The 25,044-nt window shown below is 33.8% G+C and overlaps 1 protein-coding gene across 1 annotated transcript in view; it reads right to left on the minus strand.

The window, feature by feature from the left end:
* The window catches only part of LOC129276714 (caspase-3-like), a 34,687-nt gene extending 12,591 nt beyond the window's left edge, over window positions 1-22,096 (minus strand). Inside the window, exons 1-6 of the mRNA XM_064109796.1 lie at window positions 22,003-22,096; window positions 10,661-10,828; window positions 7,652-7,895; window positions 5,853-5,944; window positions 4,571-4,738; window positions 2,807-3,023 (exon numbers count right to left, since the gene is read on the minus strand). Coding sequence (XP_063965866.1) covers window positions 2,807-3,023; window positions 4,571-4,738; window positions 5,853-5,944; window positions 7,652-7,895; window positions 10,661-10,792 — 853 coding nt within the window. The 5' untranslated portion in view covers window positions 10,793-10,828; window positions 22,003-22,096. The remainder of the gene's footprint in view (window positions 1-2,806; window positions 3,024-4,570; window positions 4,739-5,852; window positions 5,945-7,651; window positions 7,896-10,660; window positions 10,829-22,002) is intronic.
* Window positions 22,097-25,044: the final 2,948 nt, after the last annotated feature.

The following is a 25,044-nucleotide window of genomic DNA, read 5'->3' on the forward strand; positions in this document are numbered from 1 at the left end:
TTCCGCCCGCCACTTCCGGGGACCAACCAACGTAGTATTTCGATGAAGAGCACTCCGTCGATTCACCGGTTGTCCCTACGATACACGCGCGCCTATGGGGATTGTGAACTGTAGGAAAAATCGTATAAAATTACACTTTTTGATATTTCTACGAAGACGAAGTTATATAGAAAATGAAGAATATTACAATCAGACCATATCCCTAGAAAATTGCTTCAAGAAATGTCATTATGAAGAGGAAATGGACAAAAATTTGTGAAGAAAAATCACGAAAAAGGAAATCGCATCATGAATATTCATATCATGGGCGGTCCCACATTTGCATGTTATAGCGAGTTTTCCATTATTTAATAAATAATGGCATTATTTAATAAATAATGGTTATTTGTATATAAATAATGATTATTTGTATATAATGGCAAACTGTAAAAATTGTTTATAAATAATGATTATTTATAAATAATGGGATAATGAAACAAAATTATTATTTATAAATAATGAAGTAGATATTTCATTATTTAACAAATAATCTTTATTTATAAAGAATGGAAAACTCGAACATTAAATAATGATTATTTATAAATAATGAGAATAATGGTGCACTCGAAAAAATTATTTATAAATAATGAAGTAGACGTTTTCATTATTTAACAAATAATCATTATTTATAAATAATGAAAAACTCAACAAATTATTTATAAATAATGAAAAACAAATAATCATTATTTATAAATAATAAAAAACAAATAAGATCATTATTTGTAAATAATGAAAAACAAATAATCATTATTTATAAATAATGAAAAACAAATAATCATTATTTATAAATAATGAAAAACAAATAATCATTATTTGTAAATAATGAAAAACAAATAATCATTATTTATAAATAATGAAAAACAAATAATTATTATTTATAAATAATGAAAAACAAATAATCATTATTTATAAATAATGAAAAACAAATAATCATTATTTGTAAATAATGAAAAAAATAATCATTATTTATAAATAATGAAAAACAAATAATCATTATTTACAAATAATGAAGTATTACTTGGAATTATATATAAATAATTAGAAATGATATTTTATATAATAGTAGTTATTTACAATAAAATGTAAATTATATATAAATAATAGTTATTATTTAATAAATAATGATTATATAACAAATAATTGTTCTATATAATATTGGTACATTCGGCGCCTCATAGCTTGAAGCATATATCTAAGGGCTTCAAATGTACCCCATAAAATGGTTACAGAAAAAATCCACCTTGAACAAGACCATCACAAACGTTCCAACTTTCCTCAATACGGGGTAAGTTGGAACATGGTATGGGGTAAGTTGGAACACTGCATGGTCAATTAAGAATTATACTAAAACTATTTAAAACTGTAATATTACATGGTTTTAGCCTATTTGCTTTATTTTTTTCAAGTTCAAAAAGTGTGGATTTGTTGAACTTTATGTTTTCTATTATACAGCCACTCACGCAAGCAGACTGTGTAGTAGAATTCCGCATATTTGGGTGCGTTCGATTTTACATGCAATTAAGTGTACTATCAGCAATTTCATGTACTTCTGCATCAAATTTACAAGACAAAATTAATTGTTTATATTTTTTTCATTAATCAATTATGAAAATAAGCATATGAAATTTGCCCTAAATTTTAAATGCACACTCAGATCTAACTGATAAACAAAACAAGCATGGTATACAATATATGTTCAGAAGAGTGTGAAATACTTTATATATGTTTTTCTCATATCCAATGTTTTTATTCATAATTATGTTTGGGGTAAGTTGGAACATGTTCCAACTAGCCCCTTCAATTTTGTTCCAACTAACCCCAGAGGCCCATTTGACGTTTATACGCTTACAGCACAAAAAAGGGACTTCACCATGGCATATTAATAACCTCATTTTGTAGCTTGGTACAAGTGTCTATTATACCCCCCTAACTGGCCAACTTGACCTTTAAACTTCTCTGAGATAATAAAACATTTCTGAAAGAGAAAAAAATTACTCAGAAGGTCAAAAAACAAAAATTCCTTTCTAACTTCACCAGGCTTGTTGCACATGTGTTGTCTGTAATATGGTGGATGGCTGTTGATAATGACAATAAATTGAGGGCAGTATTGCAGAAATTTATTTAAAGACGTTATAGAAAATTACAATTTTTCAACTTACCCCGCGTTCCAACTAACCCCGGTCTCCCCTATACATCAATAAAATGAAATAAACTGCTTTTGAGAGCATCGTTCCTATGACTCTAACCCAAAATAGGCTGGAGGGTTGGAATCCTCAACATTTTTGCGATAGATCTGTAACATGAAATGCTGGTGCTGTGTTGTTCCATAACTTTTTTCTTTTAAGTCTTTCGCAACTTTAGAACCCTAACTTGCGACCCCTGGGTACATAATTGTGAAATTAGAGTATGTCAGACCCACAATTGCTCAAAATATGAATTCATGTACAAATTCAATGCAAACTGTGTTTTTAGCCCAAAAATTCATCACTCAAATTACTTTTGTATGTTTTTATTTTCAGAATAAAGTCAATGACAATATCAATAAAAAAGCAATAAACACAAAGTTAAACAGTAGAATACAAATGAAAAAGGCTAAATTTTATAAGAATTCCATCTGAAGCATGTGTTAACCAAAATTCTTTATGATTTAATAATAGGTGATATATTATGAACCCAATACCATCTACTCATTGAAGTCTCAGTGTCACAATATTTCAGCATTATTATCATATTATACATCTCTGCTACAGATGACAACTTGACTAACCTCCTCGACATGCCTGTAGGAAGAACAACTTGGGCTTTCCATTCAACGTTGGGCAACGATCGGAACCAAACTGACTCACGATGTCTTCGATCTTCACAAGGTACTCATCAGTCCCATAAACAGCGCCCTCTATCCCATGGGTGAGTATGGCGAAGATGAAACAGTCGAACCCGGTGTGGTTGTGTCTCCTCAGTTGATCAATCATTCCTTGAATCTCCTGCAATTTTTTACAGGGGAATACAATCCAAATAAAAAGTTGTTTTCAGAGAAAAAAAATAAAAAAGTAGATAGGTGAAAGTTGGAACAGTATTGGACAAACAAGAAGAAAAATATGATTTTTTCAAAAGTTGTAAAAATCGGTAATTACTATACCTATGGACACTTCAAATTGGACACATTAATGATGTCATAGTGTAAGGCAAGGATTATTCTTCCATTTGCACTAATTCATATAGGCTTAATATCATTTTTTATTTCAAGTTTTATTTTAACCCTTATCTAACGAGGGGGGTCAATTTAACCCCCCTCGACCAATTTCATCACTAAGACATCGTGCAAATGTTTTTGACCGTGCCACTAGCTGACTTTTTAGTTTCAAGTCTTGCACATCTTTTGAGACCAAATTTGCGACCACGGGTACGTAGTTCTGAAATTACGCAATGTTTCGTAAGTGCATGACTGACTCAAAATTGCTAAAAAACGTGATTCTGTGTACAAAGTCAATGCAAATTGTGTTTTTCAACCAAAAATCATTTATGTATGTTATTTTTACTTTTGCTGATAATGGATGTATTTATGCTATTTATGATCGCAAAAGGGTCCCCGACAAGATTCATCAGAAAAACAATGAAAAACAAAGGTTTTAAAAAACAAAGAAATACATAAGAATTTTTGAAAAAAATAAAATACATAAGAAATTAATTACATCATGGCAATTTTTTGTCCATATTTTCTAGAAATGTAAAGATGATACTCTCATCAAAAATTAGCATTCTACTTTTTACATAAAGTGAGTAAAAGGCAAAAAAATACATGAAAAAACAAAATTTAGGGCAAATTTCATATGCTCATTTGCATAAATAATTAATTAAAATATATGAACAATTTATTTTTTTTGGAAATTTGACTATACAGTGAATGACCCCAGGCCCAAGAAACATTTATCCCCCCGGAATTCACCCTTTCTTTTAGATCTCTATGTACCACTAAATACAGTAGAATACAAGCTGTTTCAAGTCTTTTTGTAATTTTTGACGAGTTACGTCAGATTCTGTTCAACACTAACCAGCCAGGCATTTTTGGCGGTTCTGGCTCTTTGGGGGTTTACTTATGCTGAAATGAAATGTTTCCTTAAGGCCCTGTCACATTGCTCCATGCAAGCCTTCTCTTTTTTCTATTCGTAAGTTTCTATTCTGCACTATTCGTATAAGAGTAGGGGGAAACCCCGGTGTAGTGGTCCACCTGCATTCCCCCAAATCAGTTATATCAGGAGAGACCTGTGGGTCATAGTGATTCAGTTCACTTTTCGCCTCCCAGGCACAGGTGACGCCAAACAAATAATAATAATAATAATAATAAGTCACCCACATTGACATTATCTTGCACGCATCTCACACACAGGTGCACACGAAAATCTGATTTGCAAGCAGAAAATATTGAACATGCTCAAAACTTGTTGCAGGTGAGCAGCGGGTGATCACCCGCAAGGCTTGCACTGAACGATGTGACAGGGCCTTTATGTTGGCCACAGAGTACACCACTCACCCGTCCTTTGAGGTCATTATGTACAACTACATTGAATCCCAGCTGCTTGAAGACATTCTGTAAATTACGACTATCTACGTCAGTTCCTGATCTCTTCTTCATAGTTTTAAATGTTTTGTTGTTTATGATGAGCGCTATCCCTCTCGGTCTGGATTTCATTTTGTACACCTGTGGAAAAATAACAACTTCAAGGAATTAATCCTGCTGGGTACCCATTCACCTCAACTGGGTTGAGTGCAGCACAGTCTGAGAAAATTTCTTGCTGAAGGAAAACATGTCATGGCTGGGATTCAACCCACATACCTCTGATTGAAAGACAAGAGTCTTAACCACTTGACCATGACGTCCCAAAGACAAGTTTTGACATCAAAATAAGAAAAAGAATGCAATGTGGACTACATAGGGGCAATTCAGCAAAGCACTGATGTAATGTTCTCAGAACAGTTTATTCAAAATTCAAATTCATTTCTAAAAGAAAAATACAATACAAAATCATCAGATATAATACCTGGGGGCCGTTTCATAAAGCTGTTCGTAAGTTAAGAGCGACTTTAAGAACAACTGGTGATCCTTTATTGTGGTAAATGGTATATTCATTGGCGATGGTTACGCGCGTAAGAAAGATTCACCAGTCATTCTTAAAGTCGCTCTTAACTTACGAACAGCTTTATGAAACACCCACCTGATACTATAACTTGGAATTATCAGGTAAAGAGAGTGTGCAAACATACACGTACATGATGTTTTTATAAAATTCATAATATACATTTTAAAGAATGCTCTGTCTAATCTGTGGATATTAAAAAGATATTTCCACAATCTGTGTGGATGACAAGATTCAACACATAAAGTTAGGAAAACAAATGTACTATTACGATGAAAAACAATTTACCATGGGAATACAAAAAAGACTTCATTTAAATTTTAAGCACTTATTCAAGGAATAAACAAAATATCGCTAATATTTTTTTCATTTATTCTTTTTATTCTATTTCCATATTAATTATCATTTTTATTTATTTATTTTATCTTTATCACTACTATTATTATTAATTTTCATTTATTTTTATTTATTTGTTTATTTATTTATTCATTCATTTAATATTCATTTATTCATTCATTCATTCATTCATTCATTCATTCATTCATTCATTCATTCATTCATTCATTCATTCATTCATTCATTCATTCATTCATTCATTCATTCATTCACATTGGTTGGTTGATTGATTGATTGATTGATTGATTGATTATCATTATTCTTTTTTGGGTATCAACTTACATTATCATTATCCACCATAGATTGTGGATAAGAAGATAAAGCATCCATTTGAGTTGTGCTGTAGTCACCAGAGCTGTCTCGGGGAGGCCACGCTATAAAAATGAAATTGAAAGAGTCTAAAATAAGAAAACTTCATGCCAATACATATACTAGTGAGATTTTATGGTGGTGATAATGAATGTGGTGATGATGATGATATATCGCATTTATAATGTGCCTAAACATTGCTTCTTCATGATGATGATGATGATGGGTTCTTGTATAGCACCGGTATCCGCCTCAGCTGGGCACTCATGGCACAGTTCCAGCCAGCATTGAGTACTTTTTAATACCAAAATAAAATTGATACAACATCATCACATATACAAATATATAATTACAAGATTACAGGTTAGATACAAATAATTGTTCAATCAATTTCAAACCAACTAAAATTGTATTATTTGAAATGTGGAATATTTACATATTTGCGGACAAAAAAAAGATCAAACTCTTCAATGATAATAATCTTGCAAAAATGGTAATGCCACAAATTCAGGGAGAAATCAAACCGTTTCAGATAACGACCAAGAGAAAAAAAGTGAATTATTTCATATACTTAAGTACAAATGAAATAGTAATGGCCCCCACCCCCCCCCCCTCCCCCTCTGATCTCGACCACCATTCACACAATCCCGCCGAAATTTGGCACGCACATTCTTTACCACAAAAACTACAAGCCAGTATAAAAACATTCTGAAAACAATTATTTTTTTATTTATTATGAAAAATATATGCAAATTTATTCCTAAAAAACATTATTTGCATATTTAACACCCAATTTCACTTCAAATTTTCTTCTTTTTTCCAGATGTCATTTTTGTAATCTAATTTAAAAGGTTTCCGCAAAGAAAAATTGCAAAAGCCAATTTTTTTCATATGTACATGTATTTCTTTGTTTTTAGAATTTATTGTGTATTTCATTGTTTTTTCAATAGAAATTATTACAGATCATTTAACAACTAAATCCAGCCCTACATTAATTAAGCAGACCAAATAGAATGAAAAATATCTCCCACAGACTTTGTACACAAAGTATAAAAATGAGCCATTTTCGGCATGACAATGTCTTGTAAAAAGTCACGTGGCGTTGTGAATTTGGTGTCAAAAGTTGCACAAGACTTAAAATAAAAGGTCATAAGATTTTGTGGTGCTATCTTTTTGCGTTTTGGAAATATCGCACGAAGCATCGAGGGGGGGGAGGTTAATGGGCAATCATGGCCCCAGGTCCTTTTAGGGTTAACTGTTATGTAAAATCAAGAGAGAAAATTAAATCGTCAGTACATTCTTATTTCATATCTCATTCATATTTCTGTGAATATGTTTAATTTTTCTCTATTAATTCAAAATAATTTTTTTCTGGAATGGACTCACCTTTAATCCTAATTGGAAGGAGAATCTAAAAAGTACTAACTATGAAAAATAATAACTTGAGTTCATGCATTTTTTTTCTTATTCTCAATGACCAAGCAACCTCTTCTTTATATTCTTTCTTCTTCTTTCCCTCTCATGTTTTCCCTTTCTTTTCTTCTCTCTTCTGTCCCAGGCAAAACTTTTTCTAATATTTACAGGGTTTTATTTCATAGCCCACAACTAATATCTTCATCATTTCATAACCTTTCATACAATGAAGAATATGGAATTTTCAGGGGCTCTTTCTTAATTCTCTAGGGCTCATTTAAGCATTTTGCCCTTGTGTATTATTTTTTCCTGCCCTGTCCCCCCACCCCTGTGGAGCCCCCTTACTAAAAAAAACGAACCTTGAGGTGCCTGCTGCTGGGTAGGTTGACCAAAGGGACCAGGTATGTTGTGATGGGGTGTTGAAGCCTGTGCCTGGCCCATCTGACCTGGTGCATTTCCTCCTGCTGGGTACCCTAGCAACTGGGCCAAATTTACTTGGTTTGCCTCGACCAAGGCCTCAATCAGGCTGACGAATGCCCTAGGACCTCTTGTATCTATGTCCATCAGGAGTGCCAGATTTTGGTCTCTCTCAGACGACTTAGACTTAAATTGTCGGTAATAAAAAGAATAGAAAAGCACAAAAGATAAGTGACAATGAATATTCATGTTTTCCTTATAAACGAAAATGTTTCTAAAAATAGATAAAGGGGGAGCAAATGGATCTACACCGTTTGTTATCTCTCATTGCTTGTGTGTTATACTTGGCTAGTCTTATTAACATAGTCCTTTTGATATAACTATAAGTAATGCAGAGGATAAAATAACCTATAATACTATTCGTATTGAGAAACTAAGTACAGGCTCTGGTTTGCTATTTGGTAACATTATTACTGAGGTATGAATGTATTGAGTTGTGAATTAGTGTGTTACAATCAAGTGGGCCTATATACAAGACTACACATTGTAGAATGTTGCATTGGGTAATAAACCTGGCCAGATATGGGTAGTGGACTCCAGGTGGAGCTTTTAAAGCTGTGCTACATATTCCCTTTACTGTACAAGTAACTTTGCAAAATTCAAATATTTTGGGACCATAGGAATCGGTTCGACTTTATAGAATTCAACATGGGCGAAATATATAACATAATTTGCATAATTTGGTTTTTATGAAATTGCTTTGACTAATGATTGTATTTTAAGATGAACTGAATACAAACAAGTTGAAAGGAAATGAACACAAAATGTCCAATAGAAAAAGGAAAAGACATGGGTATATGCATGATTACATACACTAGGTTGGCATTTTGCATATGCACAGAATCTGGCATGGTGGCCTAGTGATAGAGCGCTAGCCTAATGAACAGGTCGTGGGTTCGATGATGATGATGATGATGATGATGGTGATGGTGATGATGATGGTGATGATAATGATGATGATGATGGTGATGATGGCGATGATGATGGTGATGATGATGATGATAATGATGGTGATGATGATGATGGTGATGATGATGATGATGGTGATGGTGATGATGATGATGGTGATGATGATGGTGATGATGATGATGGTGATGATGATGATGATGGTGATGATGATGGTGATGGTGATGATGATGATGATGATGATGGTGATGATGATGATGATGGTGATGTTAGTGATGATGATGATGATGATGGTGATGATGATGATGATGGTGATGATGATGATGATGAAAATGATGATGATGATGATGATGATGAAGATGATGATAATGATGATGAAGATGATGATGATGATGGTGGTGGCGGTGGTGGTGGAGGTGGCGGTAATGATGATGATAATGATGATGGTGATGATGATGATGATGATAGAAAAAAAAAGACATGGGTTAATACATGAATACAAGTTAGGAAATGTCACTCAGTTAGCAATGAGCATAATTGGGACATTTCCCATTCTTGTTAGATCAAAATTTAAATTGCAGAAGGGTAGAAATATAAGGGCAAATCCATCCCAACAATCAGTGGATATGAGTAAAAATGGGAATATCCAACAAACATAACGTTGAAAATTTCATCAAAATCAGATGTTAAATAAGAAAGTTAAGGCATTTTAAAATTTCACTTAGTTTTCACAATTTAAGAGTTATAAGCACAACACAGTGATATGCAAATGGCGGTTTATGTCACTCACTCACTATTCTATTATATGATAAACATGTAGGACATTTTAATTTTTTCAGCAATAAGGAAGCATCTTTATGAATCACAATAGAGTACAACAATGGCAATTCAACATTTTCAGGGAAATATCAAACTTTGTTGCACATTATAATTAGGAACAAGTAAAACGCATCTGGCAGTCTCACCTGCATTACGCAATACGATATAGCAGCAGTGCTGCCTGTGAAAACAGCTAATGAATGATTTTCACAGAAGAAAACAATATGATAATAAAATATGTCCATTGACCAAAAATGGCCTTTGACCATGATCATGTGACCTAAGACATGTGAAAAACAATCATTACTCTTATGTCGATGTTTCATGAACTAGATCCATAAGCTTTCTAAGTTATGATGCCAATTCAACAAATACTCCCAACAGGGCCAGAATTCACTGACCTTTAAGTGACCTTTGATCTCGGCCATGTTCCTGAAAAGCACACAGGGTATTCAGGGATACATTGCTCCCATATGTCCAAGTTTCATGAACTAGATCCATAAACTTTTAAAGTTATGATGACAATTCCACAAATACCCCCAACATTACTAAAGTTTGTTGACCCTAAGTGACCTTTGACCTTGGTCATGTGACCTGAAACTCGCACATGATATTCAGGGATACATGGTTGCTCTTATATCAAAGTTTCATGAACTAGATCCATAAACTTTTTAAGTTATGATGACAATTCCTCAAATAACCCCAACATGGCCAAAGTTCATTGACCCTAAATGACCTTTGACCTTAATCATGTGACCTGAAACTAGGGCAGGATGTTCAGTAATACTTGATTACCCTTATATCCAAGTTTCATGAACTAGGTCCATATACTCTCTAAGTTTATGATGACATTTCAAAAACTTAACCTTGGTTAACATTTCAATGTTGACAACACCACCGTCGGAAAAGTGGCAGTCTCGCTCTGCTATGCAGGTGAGACAAAAATTAAAATATATATGTGCATGTAACTTTCTTAATTTACATCCGATTTTGATGAAATTTTCAGTGCTATACTAGTTTGATTTTTTGCTTCTCGTTCTGTTCAACTCAACGTTTTGCCAAGTACTTGCCCTTTAAATGCACGACATGCAGTTGCAAGACTGAGGTAGCCATTAACCTGGCTGTATAAAACACAATTATTATTGACTCAAACAATCAATTTATACCTCATATCGCTGAATGTGATGTTTTTCAAAGATATCCCGGGCAAGCAGGGCAACTGACACACTTTTGAAGTCCATATCATTTGACAGTGACACCATGTTCCGCTTGATGGTCTTCCTGTCTGCCAGCTCCATTTTGACTCTTCAAACTTTGACTTGTTCTGATGAAATCTGCAGGAAAATAAAAATTTGGGTCAGTCCGCATGAAATCAACTGATGGTGTTAAACCAACCTCTTTAAATTTCATGTGAATCTCACACCAAATAATGATAATAATAAACCAGTTCTTGTATAGTGCAAAACAAATTATGATTATAATGTCTCTATGCACTTCCAAAAGACTTGGATATTATTACCCCAGCTTTAGGTTGGCGGTATAAATAATTACATGTACAGCGCACACATGTTTTAAGGAATTAAACAGGAAGTTCACCCTGACAAAAAGTTTATTGTAAAAATAGCAGAAAAAATAATGCAGAAGGTTTGAGAAAAATCCATCCATTTTAATTATTTGATTTGTGACGTCATATGCGAGCAGCTTTCCTACATCTCGTATGGCAAAAACTCAATGAAATGCCATATTCTCAGAAAATTTACTGTACCTTCAGTATATCAATAGACAAATAATTTCACACTCATTCCTAAAAAGAAAACAAAAATAAGTCATCACGAATCATTAAAAAATTGAAATATATGTATTTTTATAATACATAACATATGGGGCAGCTGCTCGTTTATGACATCACAAATCCAGAAATTAAAATAACTTTCTTAAGCTTTGATGGATTTTCTTCAAACCTTCACCAATATTTTTTCTCCTATTTTTACAACAAACTTTTCTTCAGGGTGAATTTCCCCTTTAATTCCTACCAGCGGGCCGGTTCATAAAGCTGTTCATAAATCAATCTTGAGTGACTTTAAGAAGAACTGGTGATCTTTTCTTGTGGTAAATGATATTCACCATTAAATGTTCATTGGTGATTATTTAACATATAAGAAAGGTTCACCAGTCGTTCTTAAAGCCGCTCTCAACATACGAACAGCTTTATGAAACACCCACCAGGACCCCATTGCATGAAAGTTACCATTATGGCAACTTTGCCATCCAATGGTGTGGAATCCTTGATTTTGACTGGCTGTTGATCATTGTTACCATGGTAGTTACCATTGGATGGTAAAGTTACCATAACAGTAACTTTCATGCAATGGGCCCCTTGTATCCATTTAACTCGCCTGTGTTGAGTGCAGCACAAAGTGAATAAATAATGCCAAGGCTGGGATTTGAACTTACAACCCTCTGTTTCAAAATCAGGAGACTAAATCCACTGAGCCACAATGCTCCACAAATATTGATATATTGCTATGAAATTCTAATTGATCCTAAAACCTATCTAGATAACATAATAATGATTTTTTTTTCTTATTGTAGTTTTCCCTGAAGTCCTCAACCAGGAAGCATTACTCAGGGCCAAATTCTGTTCTTTGAATTTCCATTTCTACTCTCTTTCCTTCACTTCCCTTATATTTTCCTTGTATACCTTTCAATTATCCTTGTCCTTTATTCAATTTAGAAACGAAAATACAAAGGTCCTTTATTTAAAATGTTCAATAATTTTTTTAGTAAAAGAATTTCAATTTACAATTTCCATAACTATTCTTTTTAAAAACAAATTTATATTCTACATGTAGAGGTTTTTTTACGATATAAAAGATTTTAGGTTGCTTGGTGGTGGAACTGGTGGTAGTTTTTAACTTTTTTCTGATTTATTATAAAGGAAGTGTGACTGAGCCCTGAGTATCATTTCCTGGTGGACTTCAGGGAAAACTACTACAAGGCTACAAGGTACATTGCCAAACCCTAAGCCAAACCAAAGTTGGGGGATGGCAAACCCTGCCAAACGCCCAAACCAAACCCAAACATAATGCTTGACTTGCAGCACTACCAAAAGCTTTGGTCTCTGTTTGTTCATGGACTAAAAAAAGAAAATTGCCAAAATGTTAAATTTCAGATAACTCATGCAATATTTGGAGCCTTTCGTGTAAAACCATAGTGTGTGTGTAGAATAAATGGGTGAGTAGACATGGGGCACCAATATATCTCAAAATGATAGACTGCATTTTTTTTTAAAACAAATTCTTTTTTTTTTGCTTTAATTTGGATGAGATTTTTGGCGCAATATAATAAACAGCACTATACTAGTATGAAGATTTTCGTAGAATGTGAAAGAAAGTCATTATTTTAGGTGCAGACATAGAGCCTACATTCATTACATGCTGATTACTACTACCATCTATGATTATGTGGTGGGAAGGACAAACAAACAAATGTCAGAAATTAATAAATTAACCCTCAGGGGCTCATCTCTGAAAACCATGGATAAGTTAGTTATATCTTTATCCGCCAACCACGGAATTAGCTCCAATCTTACTAAACCTGTTTTATGAAAAGCTTCCCAACTACAATTCCTTGATGATGATACTATCATCAGAATTCAGCAGATGAAACGTAGCCTTTGTTACAAAATAGCCAAATTTTCAAAAAGAAAAACAGTAATAACACTGAAATTATTGTAGTGAATTGGGAAATTAAAAAATAAAATTATATTTGAAGCAAGATATGCATTGATACATACCTAAACCATGAAGGCTAGAGCATGCCATTGCTGAGAAAATAAAATTATGAATTGATTTCATGACACAAAAATCACATGTGGACGCTGAGATGGGTACCACAGGATATCATATTTTCATAGTTTACTGAAGTTAGCTATAAAGAATTACATAATAAGTTTGTAAAATGACTATAACGATACCAATTTTTATGATTCCAAACATCAAAGTAGTGCAACATAAATTGTTTTAAGTTATATATTATTTTTTATTATTTTACTATTTCTAGATAACAGTTTTTGTGGCTTTTTAACCGAACAGTTTTTATAGCTTCTGTGCATTACAATATTGAATGATCTAGCCCACTTGTTTTGCAATGTAATTTCAACTTCTATGATATGATTATGTAAGATAATTAGTTTTCAAATTTTGAGGCACTTTTTACATGTAATTAATCTGTCTGAAATACGAAGATTTTGGGGGGAAAAATGACACCTAAATATTTTTCAGCTCCTGATGACAAAGCAATGTGATGAAGGGGCATGACATACATTACATATTTGTTTGATATCAAATTTGTCATATTTTATAAGACACAGTAGATTTTATGATGTTTGGCAAGTGTCAACTTTTCTTCGAATTTCCCTGGTGTACGTGTATTTAAACTTCTGGCCTCAACTGTATATAATCTATCCACATTCACAGGGCTCTACTATGCATGTACATGGTCATTACGAAAGAAGTTATGACAGCTTCGGCCTTCGGAGGTGTCATAAATATCACAAGTGATATAAGTTTATTCAAACCTATCAGGTGATAAAATACAAATATTTAGTACAAAGGTTGGCAAAAAGAATAGAACATGAAAGGTTTTGGACCTCATACATGTAGAAGCAGAGCTTGTGAAGGGGGCCCCCTTAATATAACAACATAAAAAAACCAAAGGAAGATATATAATACAGCGTTTTCTTTTTATGAATGGATTTCAGAAGAACAGGGGTAATCCACGGCTTCTTACATTTATTCTTACCACTCAATTCAATCAAAGGGAAATGTAAATTATATAACTTTGAAAAAAATGTCACTAAACTAGTTATAGTAAACATTGGCATCAAATAAATTATATAAACTAGACCAATCTATGTTAAGATCTTGTCTGAAGTTATCAATTCTTTCTTGAAGGTCAAGTCCACCCCAGAAAAGGGTTAATTTGAACAATTATAAAGAAAAATCAAACTAGCATAATGCTGAAAATTTCATCAAAATTGGATGTGAAATAAGAAAGTTATCACATTTTAAATTTTCACTTATTTTTCACAAGACATTAATATGCACAATCCAGTGACATGCAAATGAGACAGTTATGATGTCCTTCACTCACTATTTATTTTGGTTTTTTGTTTGAATTATATAATATTTCATTTTTTACAGATTTGTCAATAAGGACCACATTGACAGAATCATATAGCACAGCTAATTCCACAAGTTCAGGGAGGAATCAATTGTTGTTTCACTTGACAGTGAGAAAATTAGAATATTTCCTTTTTCATATAATAAGATACAAAATAAATAGTGAGTGGATGACGTCATCAGTCTCCTTATTTGCAATCCGACCAGGACTTGCGTATAACTGTTTTGTGAAATTAAGCAAAACTTTAACATATCATAACTTTCTTATTTTACAACCGATTTTGATGAATTTTCACTGTTATGCCTGTTGGATTTTTCTCTTTTTATTTATATCAACTTTTTGTTGGGATGGACTTGTCCTTCAGTAATAACACGTCTAAACATTTTACTTTACTAGTAGTGATTGCTTTGACTTTGTTAATGCTGTAAATTGGCATGTGATCAGAGAAAACAGAACAAAATATTACTGAACAGAAATTGTATTGAACACAATCAGTAAATATATTATCAATAAGGGTTGCTCTAGATGAGGTTACGCAAGTTGTATAGCTACACAACGGACTCATTTATATCATCTAGTATTTCATCCATTGGAAAAAATTACAAGTATTTTACAAATATTTTAGGAACAAATTTATTAGGTCAATTAGAATGTTAATGTCCTACATCGAAGAGGTCATCTACGGTGCGGAGTGATTTGTATACATTGGACACTTTGCATTTAATAGTCAGGTTGCTAGTCCGAATCTTAGCAAAGAGGGCTCCGTGAAACAATTAGCGGACAAGTAGCCCACTACAGTAACTCTGATTTAGTCAAGAAGTTAGACTTATGGTGTTGAGAAACAGGTCCCAGGATAATTAGATCTATCCCTGTCACCTATCACTCACGTCTCAAGGAAAAAGAATGCCAATGTTGGACTTCATTAGACTCCATCACCCATATCATGTCCAACAAAATCAAATAAATTACAAGCATTTCAACCACAGAAAAGTACAGGCATAACAGATAAAGTAGACAGCCACGTCAGCAACGGATTGTGGGATACTGCTTTATTGAGGGAGAGCAAAAGTGGAAAGCCTATATCAATTATATTAAAACTAGCACATCAATGATGTGGATCTCATCCGGCATCTCGCAACAAAATTTAACACAATTTTAATTTCAGCCCAGTTGACACTGTAGTGAATTATATTGGTGACATAAATTGAGGATATAGAATTGAAATTGATGAAGAAATGACATAGAATCATTTTTTGTGATCTATGAATAAATTTCATATAAATTAAGCATAAATAACTTTCTAGACAAAATTTCTTAAATCTGTGTAGAACCTTGGTGAACCTCATGAAGCTCTCAGATGGAACAAAAATAATCAAAATCAATCAACAAATAAATAATTTTTGTGAGTTTTGAAAATATATAAATAAATTAGCATATTTAATGAATTTCAAAATTCTGTGTTGAAATTTTGTATCACCATCTCGAGCTATCATATAAAGCAAACAAAATTGAAATTGATCAACAAATGAGGAAGAACATTTTTTTGTGATTTATGAATAAATTTTGCATAAATTAGCATTATTTTCCAGACAAAATTTCAAAATTTTCTGGACAAGTTTGGTGAACCTCATGCAGCTCTACCAGATGGAAGAAAAAAAATCAAAATCTGTCAACAAATGAAGAAGAGGCATTTTCTGTGATTTATGAATAAATTTCGCATAAATTAGCATAAATAATTTTCTACTTAAAATTTCAAAATTCAAAAATATGAATAAATTAATTTCGCATAAATTAGCATAAGAATTGTTCTAGTCAAAATTTCAAAATTCTGTGGAGACGTTTGGTGAACCTCATGAAGCTATACCAGATGGAAGAAAAAAAATCAAAATCGGTCAACAAATAAAGAAGAAGCATTTTATGTGAATTTTTTAAAATATGCATACCGGGTAAATTAATTTCGCATAAATAAGCATTAAAATTGTTCTGGTCAAAATTTCAACATTCTGTGTAAAAGTTTGGTGAACCTCATGAAGCTCTACCAGATGGAAGCAACAAATTCAAAATCGGTCAACAAATAAAGAAGAAGCATTTTTTTGTGAATTTTGAAAAATGCGCATAAATTAGCAATAATTTCAAAATTCTGTGTAGAAGTTTTGAATCCCCACCTAGTGCTATCATATAAACAGAATTGAAATTGGGAAGAAGTAGCATTTTGAAATTGTGGACGGACGACAGACGACGGACGCCACGCCACGGCATAAGCTCATTTGGCCCTTCGGGCCGGACGAGCTAAAAATTAGAAAAGGCCATGGCGTTGCCGCTGCAACAGGAGGATATGCGTCTTGTAGCTTGGCAAAAAACAAAGTACAAGATGGCAACGTAAACATCGTCAATTTTTTTCGGTCTTCTCAAAATATTTTTCTCGGTTTTTTATGAATTGTTGTTTAAAAATGAAATCAACATCGTATTAATGTCGGAAATGAAGTTGTATCCCATCATTTAGGGCTAGATCTTTTAGAAGGAAAGTAGAAATCTCGGGGGTGATAATTTCAGCTTTTTTCACGGTACACGCACATGAATGGGACACAATTCTTGGCTCCGTGGAGAGTAAGTTACTAAGTACACATTAGTGAAAGGAGCTTCCTGGCTAGTTGGGGGGGGGGGGTTGTATTGTTAACCCCCTAATGGCAGCTGCACAATCGCGAGCCGTCTGTGTACAAGAAATGAACAAAAAATGTTAATATTAAAGGAGAATGAAACCCTTGAAACCAGCTGAATCCATATCAAAAAGAAAAATCAAAGAAACATATTGTTGAAAGTTTGAGGAATATTGAATGAATAATAAGAAAGTTATGAGCATTTGAATATTGAGATCACTAATGCCATGTAAATCCTCCCATTGGCAATGCGACCAAGATCTGTGATGTCACACACGTACAACTCCCTCATTACTTTAGTACTTATTTCACTTATATTCTCACTTTTATAGAGTCTATCACAAGGTGAGGTGTTCTCTTTATGAGAGGACAAGTACAGAGGTTTCACAACATTATATCATTGATGAATCGTTTGTCATATGATTAGAATGAGCAAAAAGAGATGTTTTGGGGTATATTTTCAGTGTCCAAAAGGGGAGAGTTGTTCATCTGTGACATCATAGATCTTGGTCGCATTGCCAATGGGAGGATCTTCATAGCATTAGTGATCTCGACATTCAAATGCTCATAACTCTTCTATTGCTAGTCCTATTTTACTCAAACTTTTGTTGATCTTATTCTTTGATTTTTCTGCTTTCACAAAAGCTAACTTGCTCCAAGAGTTTAATTCTCCTTTAATATTTTAATAAATAAAAAACTCCTTGAAACCAAGCCTTGAAATAAGCGGGCGCTGAGCACAAATTTGTGCTCATAAAGCCATCAATTTATTTATTTATTGATATATTCATATTCCACAATCATCAAAGTACATTTATAATAAATCATTTTAACACTGAAAAAAATGCATAACACACAGGATTGAAACGTAGCAATGAAATGAAAAAAGTGGAGGGGCCTACTAAAAAGCAAAGCTTGTAAAATGTAGACCCCCTATCAAAATTTTATACAAGGGTAATATGATATAAGTAGAGTAAAATAATCAGCAAAATTCTATAAAATTATATATAAACACTGTAACACAAATGTATTTACACTATATACAAAATTAAATATTGACTTTAAAACAATCAATACTACCGTGGGTAAGTATGAGGTTCACAAAATATTGGATTGAATCAATAAGAATTCAGAATAATTTTTTTGATGAGTAATTTAAATCGGTTTAGATTAGCTGCCTCTTTTATTACTCTGTCCAGAGAATTCCAGAGTTTTGGTCCTGTGAAAAATACAGTTTTGCTAGAAAATACTGTTCTACTTTTGGGTAAGTGATAGTCATTTGAATGTCTCATATTATATGAATGTAAAGTATTGTTTCTCATAAATTTCTTTTGTAGGACATTAGGTACACTATTTCTATCTAGCTTATACATGAATTGGAATAGTTGCAAGCGGTACAGGTCATTGACTTTAAGGATACGTTTATGACGAAACAATTCATCTGTATGAGCTCTAAAGGACATATTGCATATTATTCTCAGTACTTTTTTCTGAAGTAGCAAGACTTTATTGAGTCTCGTTTGAGAGGCATTACCCCATGCCAGAATTCCATAATTAAGATATGGTAGAATTAATGCACAATACAACATGGATAGCGCCTGTGCTGGAAGAGCGTTTTTAAGCTTATTGATGACTCCAATATTTCTTGCCACAGTTTTGCAAATATTGTTGATATGAGCATTCCACATAAGCTTGTGATCAATAGTAAGACCTAAGAATTTTGTTGTTTGCACTTCTTTGATTTCAGTATTATCTAAAAGTATTTGATGCGGTAGATGTTTCAATGAATGACTAAAAAGCATATAATTAGTTTTTTGCAGATTCAATGACAGTTTGTTGGCTTTAATCCAGTTTGTTACTTTTTTAAATTCTGCATTCATAGTGCTCACAAGTACATGTGGATCATGATGTGTAAAGAAAATATTGGAATCATCAGCAAAGAGAATCAATGAGAGAACATGAGATGAATTTTTCATATCATTAACATAAAGTACAAATAGCAAAGGGCCAAGAATACTGGCCTTGTTGGAGATTCTGATTCATTTACTGTAACAAACTGAATTCTATCAGTAAGATAACTCCTAAACCATTGTAAAGCTGTCCCTCTGATACCGTAATTTGATAGCTTACATAATAGTATTTCATGATCTATTGTATCAAACGCTTTTGAGAAGTCAAGGAATAACCCTACGCCCATAAATTGCGCCCATAAAGCCCCAAAATCATCAAAATTTTGACGACCGGGCGCAAATAATTTCCAGGTAATTGCGCCCGCCGTGAGTGAGCAGTGAAGCCATATCATCCATGTAATTTAAATATCTGAAAAGCCAAAATCAAGTAACTTTCAATTTACAATAAGCAGTTTCAAATTTCCAAGTGCGTCTTTTTTTCTGTACCATGAAAAGTGAGCTACGTCCGTCTTTTTTTTTCTGTAATACATGTGCGCGCGTGCTTCCGGTAGCGGTTTTTCCATACTTCACCATGTGCAATTTCTAAAGCACACATTTCCAGTTGGGATATCACAATTCTGCGATATAGTAATTCGAATTGCACAGGAGATAAATCCCTATTCACAGCACATACGATATGCGAGTCTTTTATCCTCAGTCGCCGACTTTGCTTGTCAAAACAGAGCCTTAATAATCCAAAATCACTTAGCTTATAGTTGTGAATTATAGCTTTTTAATTTCTTTCTTGGAGAGGGGTAAATATCAGACAATAAATCATCAAACAAGGCTCCATCTAAAAAAAAATAGGACGCCGTGCACTTGAGTGTGGTGTTAGCTATCCAGTTTGAGCTCATGTTCTCTGCCAGAGCTCTGGGTGAGAATTTTATCAGTAATGGCCCAAGTGATGGTGATTTTCCATTTCAGATAGAGTTTAGATTTCATGTTAATTTTTGAAAACTGTCAAAAAACTTTATGATTTCTTCATTGTGATGAATATTTAAGTTATTAGTGAATACATTTTCACCGAATTTAGACTCTCCAAAAATGAAAGGCATTTTCTGTGGAGATCTGCGTTTTCAAATAACTTGTGAAAAACTTAAGGTACATGAACCTACAATACATACATAGCCTGTGGCTATGTGCTGGAATTTGAATAGACTGAGTTAGATATTGATTTCATTTCTTTAACATAATTTATATGCAATCCAAGTGCACCTCACAGTCACAATCACACACAAACACTCACCCACACCCGTGATTCTAACCATGAAAAAAACCTTAACAATTATTAATTTTTTCTAAATTTACTATTATTTGATCTGAATTCTCTCTTTCTCCATCTCTCTCTCTTTTTTATATTTTTATTTATTCATTTATTTAGATTTTTTTTTTGGGGGGGGAGGGTTCATTGTTCGCGGTTTATCAAAGATGAAAAATAAATAAGCCCATGTGTGTGTGGTTGTAAAGGGGATGTGGAGTGAGGGTGTCAAAACACACTTTAACATTTATTTAAAATCTGATTTCTTAAATGTTTGAATAACCCCAATTCTTAGCATGCTATTCATGTACTAATTAAAAAATTGCAGGAGCTGCGCTAGACAGCTGGCAGCCGTCTGTTTCGAGGAGTTTTTTAACTTTTTTTTTATTTTAATTTCTCCTCGTACACAGACGGCTCGCTAGCGTGCAACCACCATTAGGGGACTTGCAATGCAAAATCCCCCCGTCGGGGACCTTCAATTTTTGTCTTTAATGAATAAAAATTTTGAAAATTAAGGCGACCAAAATGCAAATTAATATTCCCTCTTGGCATTAATTGCCAAAAAACGGAGAAAAATCAAGTTAAAAGGAACAAAAACAGTGACTTACCTCGGCTGTCGCGCAAATTCACTTCCCCGTTTTATCCGATCTTAAGTACATAAACATATTGCCATTGAGTCCCCTGTACAGATCGCGCTAGAACTTCGGTCTCTGTATTTGGTGAGTGAAGCCAACGGAGTTCAGCTGAACAACCAACATAACAGAGACCGAAGCTTTTGGTCTAGAGCTGCGCTTACTATAAACAAATTTGCGGTGTGGTTCACCGTTATATATATATTTTTTTAATTGCCCCCGGTTCCTGTAAAAAGCCCGTGAGCCGGGGGCAATTTTTTTTGAAAAATTGCCCCTGGTCTGCAGCTGCTTTATTTCAAGGCTTGCTTGAAACAGACGGCTGTCTTATCTTTTTGCCAACAATCATCACTCCTCACAATTATCTGCAAATGATCCATAGACTCTAGTCCTATAGGTTCATAGGGTTTAGTATCAATCATGCTGCACTGAATTCTAACAAGTATCATATCAATAGCAAGAATATGAACAGCCACCGCCCCAACACTGTCCAAACTATAAAAGAGTAATTTCATTTCACGGCGCGTGCGATGCTTATACACCCATGTCCCTACGAGGATACCATAATTCCGTGATACGATAATATGAATTGCACAAGTGCTAAAAAACGGGCCTTGCACATACGTTGGGCCCGGTACGAATATACTCACCTCACAGTGAAACTATATTTAGTGAGTCAACTCCAGTCGTCAGACAGTCAGACTCAGAGCGACTCCTCTCCTTTTCGTTTCGACAAATTGAAACAAATAGGTTACCGTTAATAATGAAAGTACAATAATGACACTTGTTTCTAAACAACAAATAAGAAGAACGACATAATACCGAATTACTTACAAATTTGGAGACCTTTTCTTTCAAGATAATTGTAATGTCGGCTCAGCTCAGATATATATATGTGTGAGAAAAAGATGCCGCGAAACGGTACGTCATCGCTCGGGATTTCCCCGGCCGCTGGCTGCGCGTTGCGTTGGATAAGATTTTCTTAGAATGATAAAGATTTCACAATTATCCTCGCAACTACTAGTATCTGAATGAGGCGAGATAAATAACTTAACTTGTCAAAAACAAAACAATACGAAATAAGTAAAATAACATTTAGATTAACCTAATTTATAAAAAGATTTTTTTATAGCCCGAGGCCTACATGAAAATCTAACTTTTACAAATGTTAACATACTCGACAGACAATGACATCATACTGTATTTCCCCTTATCCTTTCCTTCAATATATTCCTTTCCTTTGTCCACCGCACTTCTTAATGTTGTACCTCATTCTTTCTCCGTGGGTTGAGCGCCCCCCCCCCCCGACCCCTTCCCACTGTCGTTCATTTGCTTATTGATTCACTTTGGACCATTCCGAGAAAAAAAAAATCATGTTTTTTTATTCTCACTTACTGCAATGATACGTAGGCTATACGTACTATCATGTGAACATAAAATTGGGTATAAAAGAAATCATCATCATCATCCGTTAAAGTACAGTCCACCAGGTTCAGGTAGTGTATCATCGTACTGTCTACCTGTCCTCATTTTTTCTGTAAATTTTTTTTTCAAACTTTTGATTATTATTGTGGACCTACATGTAACCCGTTTTGCAAGCAAACTTAAATGAATCCAATCTCTTCTGAATAAAAAAGTGATTTTTCTTTGCCACTTTAATTCACATTTTAATTAATTTCGAATTTTCTTTGGTATCATCAGAGCGACTAAAAATCTATAGGTTTTGAGAAAGAAAACAATGAAATTTTCGAAAAATGGACCTAACCCATTTTGACGATTGAGCTCTTCAGAAGAGTTTGGTTGCAAAAGTGGTTGTAGGTCCACTCCAAGAAAATCATTTTTTATTATTATTCTCCCATATTGCAATATTCTTATGCGACACTAAATTTTCATGATACCCTACCATGAAACATAAAATTGGGTATAAAAGAAATCTACCTGTCTTCATATTGTTTTAAATATTCTTTTCCAAAACATTTCTTTGTGAAACTAGCCCTTTTGAAACAGGGACCTATCCACGGAGGATTAGGGATTGTTACTGGGCCGGTGCTTAGCATTGTCACAGTACCCCCAGTAACAAATCCTCCATGGCCAGGTCCATGTTTTGAAACCAAACTGAAATGGGCCTAACCCCTTTTGAAAAAAAAAAAATATTTTTCTTTGCCATTTTTTGTTTTTGATGGGAATTTCAACTTTTCTTTGGTATCATCTTATAGAGGTACTTAAAATCTATACATTGAGACAAACAAATCAAATTTGATGAAAAGTGGACCTAACCCCTATTGCAACTGAGCTCTTCATAATACACTTCCTGCGCTGCTATGTTTCTTAGCTGGTATCTTTATTGTATAATTTTTTTTCAACATACACTCAATTGTGTATGATTCTTATTTGATTTAAAAAAATATTTATTAATTTCGTTCGTATCGATATTACAGCTGATAGATCATCAGGTATTCTTGTTTGCTTATTTATTTATATGTATTTTATTATTTATAGGGCCTATGATTAAAATTGATAATGACATGAACCAATGAATCTTAAGTCTTTCTTCTTTCTTTCGTTTGCTCCTTCATCTTCCGGAGCGGTCTTACATGCACACTAAGGCCCATATTATGAAGTCGGGTTTAAGTTAAACTCAGGTTTTAAGTTGTGGTTTAAGTATGGGAAGCCAAAAGTATCAAATTTGTTATTAAGTTGTATGCTTCTTATGTTTACTGTGCTCTTTCCAGATTCATCGATGGTGAAGCCAATAATCTTTTTATACTTCCTAGACAATTATGAATGATTTGAGAGCCAAATGAGCTGAAGTATGATATCTCTACTATTAGTGATTTATGTAACAATTGGCTCGCCATACTTAAACCACAACTTTAAACCTGTGTTTAAGTTAAACCCGACTTCAGAATACGGGCCTAAGAGGTTCAAATTTGAATCCTATAGGGGTAATTGGTACTTTAGCAGCAACCCAGTGAGTGTAATTGTGCTTATTTGTGCACCAAAGATGAGTTGAACCATGCATGTATTAAATATTCAAATTTGCATTTGTTTTTAATGTTAAGCATTACGCACTTTAAAAGGTGAAAAGTTGCACCTTTTATGGTGCAAACTAGCATTCTGGGTGCAAATAATAACAGAAAGGTGTATTTTGGCACCTTTTTCCACTTAAGTTTGGGTGCAATATTACACCCCAAAAGGTTTGTACAAGTGTTTAGTTTAGGGTTCAAAATGTCTATCGTGTGTATGCACAAAACCCCTAGTATGCGAAATACAGTGAATTTAATATTGATTGAAGGAGTTTAAAGGTTAATTTCGATGTATAGACCACCGGGGGGGGTCCATTGACAAGTGGATACCATGCGCGACCACGGGGTCTCGAAAAGCACCCTAAACACGTATTTTCCATGTTCTGAAAATGCACCCCTTAACAAGTATATTGGCGTCTGAAACCCTACCCTTAACAAGCATTGGAAACAAAACTATACTCTTGGCAAGTATTCCCTGAAATGAACCCCTAAACAAGTATACAGCGATATTTTATTGTTGTGTCACGGGTCCGGCGGTCGTCGGTTTTATCTAATTTACACACCATTTGGTTTAGTATGGCCCCACCTTCCTCACCTCGCGCAAATCGGGACTCTAAACACGTAGTGTTGGGGCAAAAAGGACATCCTTTATACAACATTTTAATTTTGTTTGATCATCCCCGCAAATGTGACCCTAAACACGTAGCTTTCCTAGCGAAATAGATACCCTTTTTTCATTATTTTTGTGTTTTTGACACCCTAATCACGTTACGTACGTAACGTGCCCTATCTTGAAAAAAAGACATCCTTTTTACGTGTTTTCTTGGTCGCGCATGGTATCCACTCGTCA

This window comes from Lytechinus pictus, chromosome 14 (assembly GCF_037042905.1).
Source record: "Lytechinus pictus isolate F3 Inbred chromosome 14, Lp3.0, whole genome shotgun sequence".
Classification (NCBI taxonomy): Eukaryota; Metazoa; Echinodermata; class Echinoidea; order Temnopleuroida; family Toxopneustidae; genus Lytechinus; species Lytechinus pictus.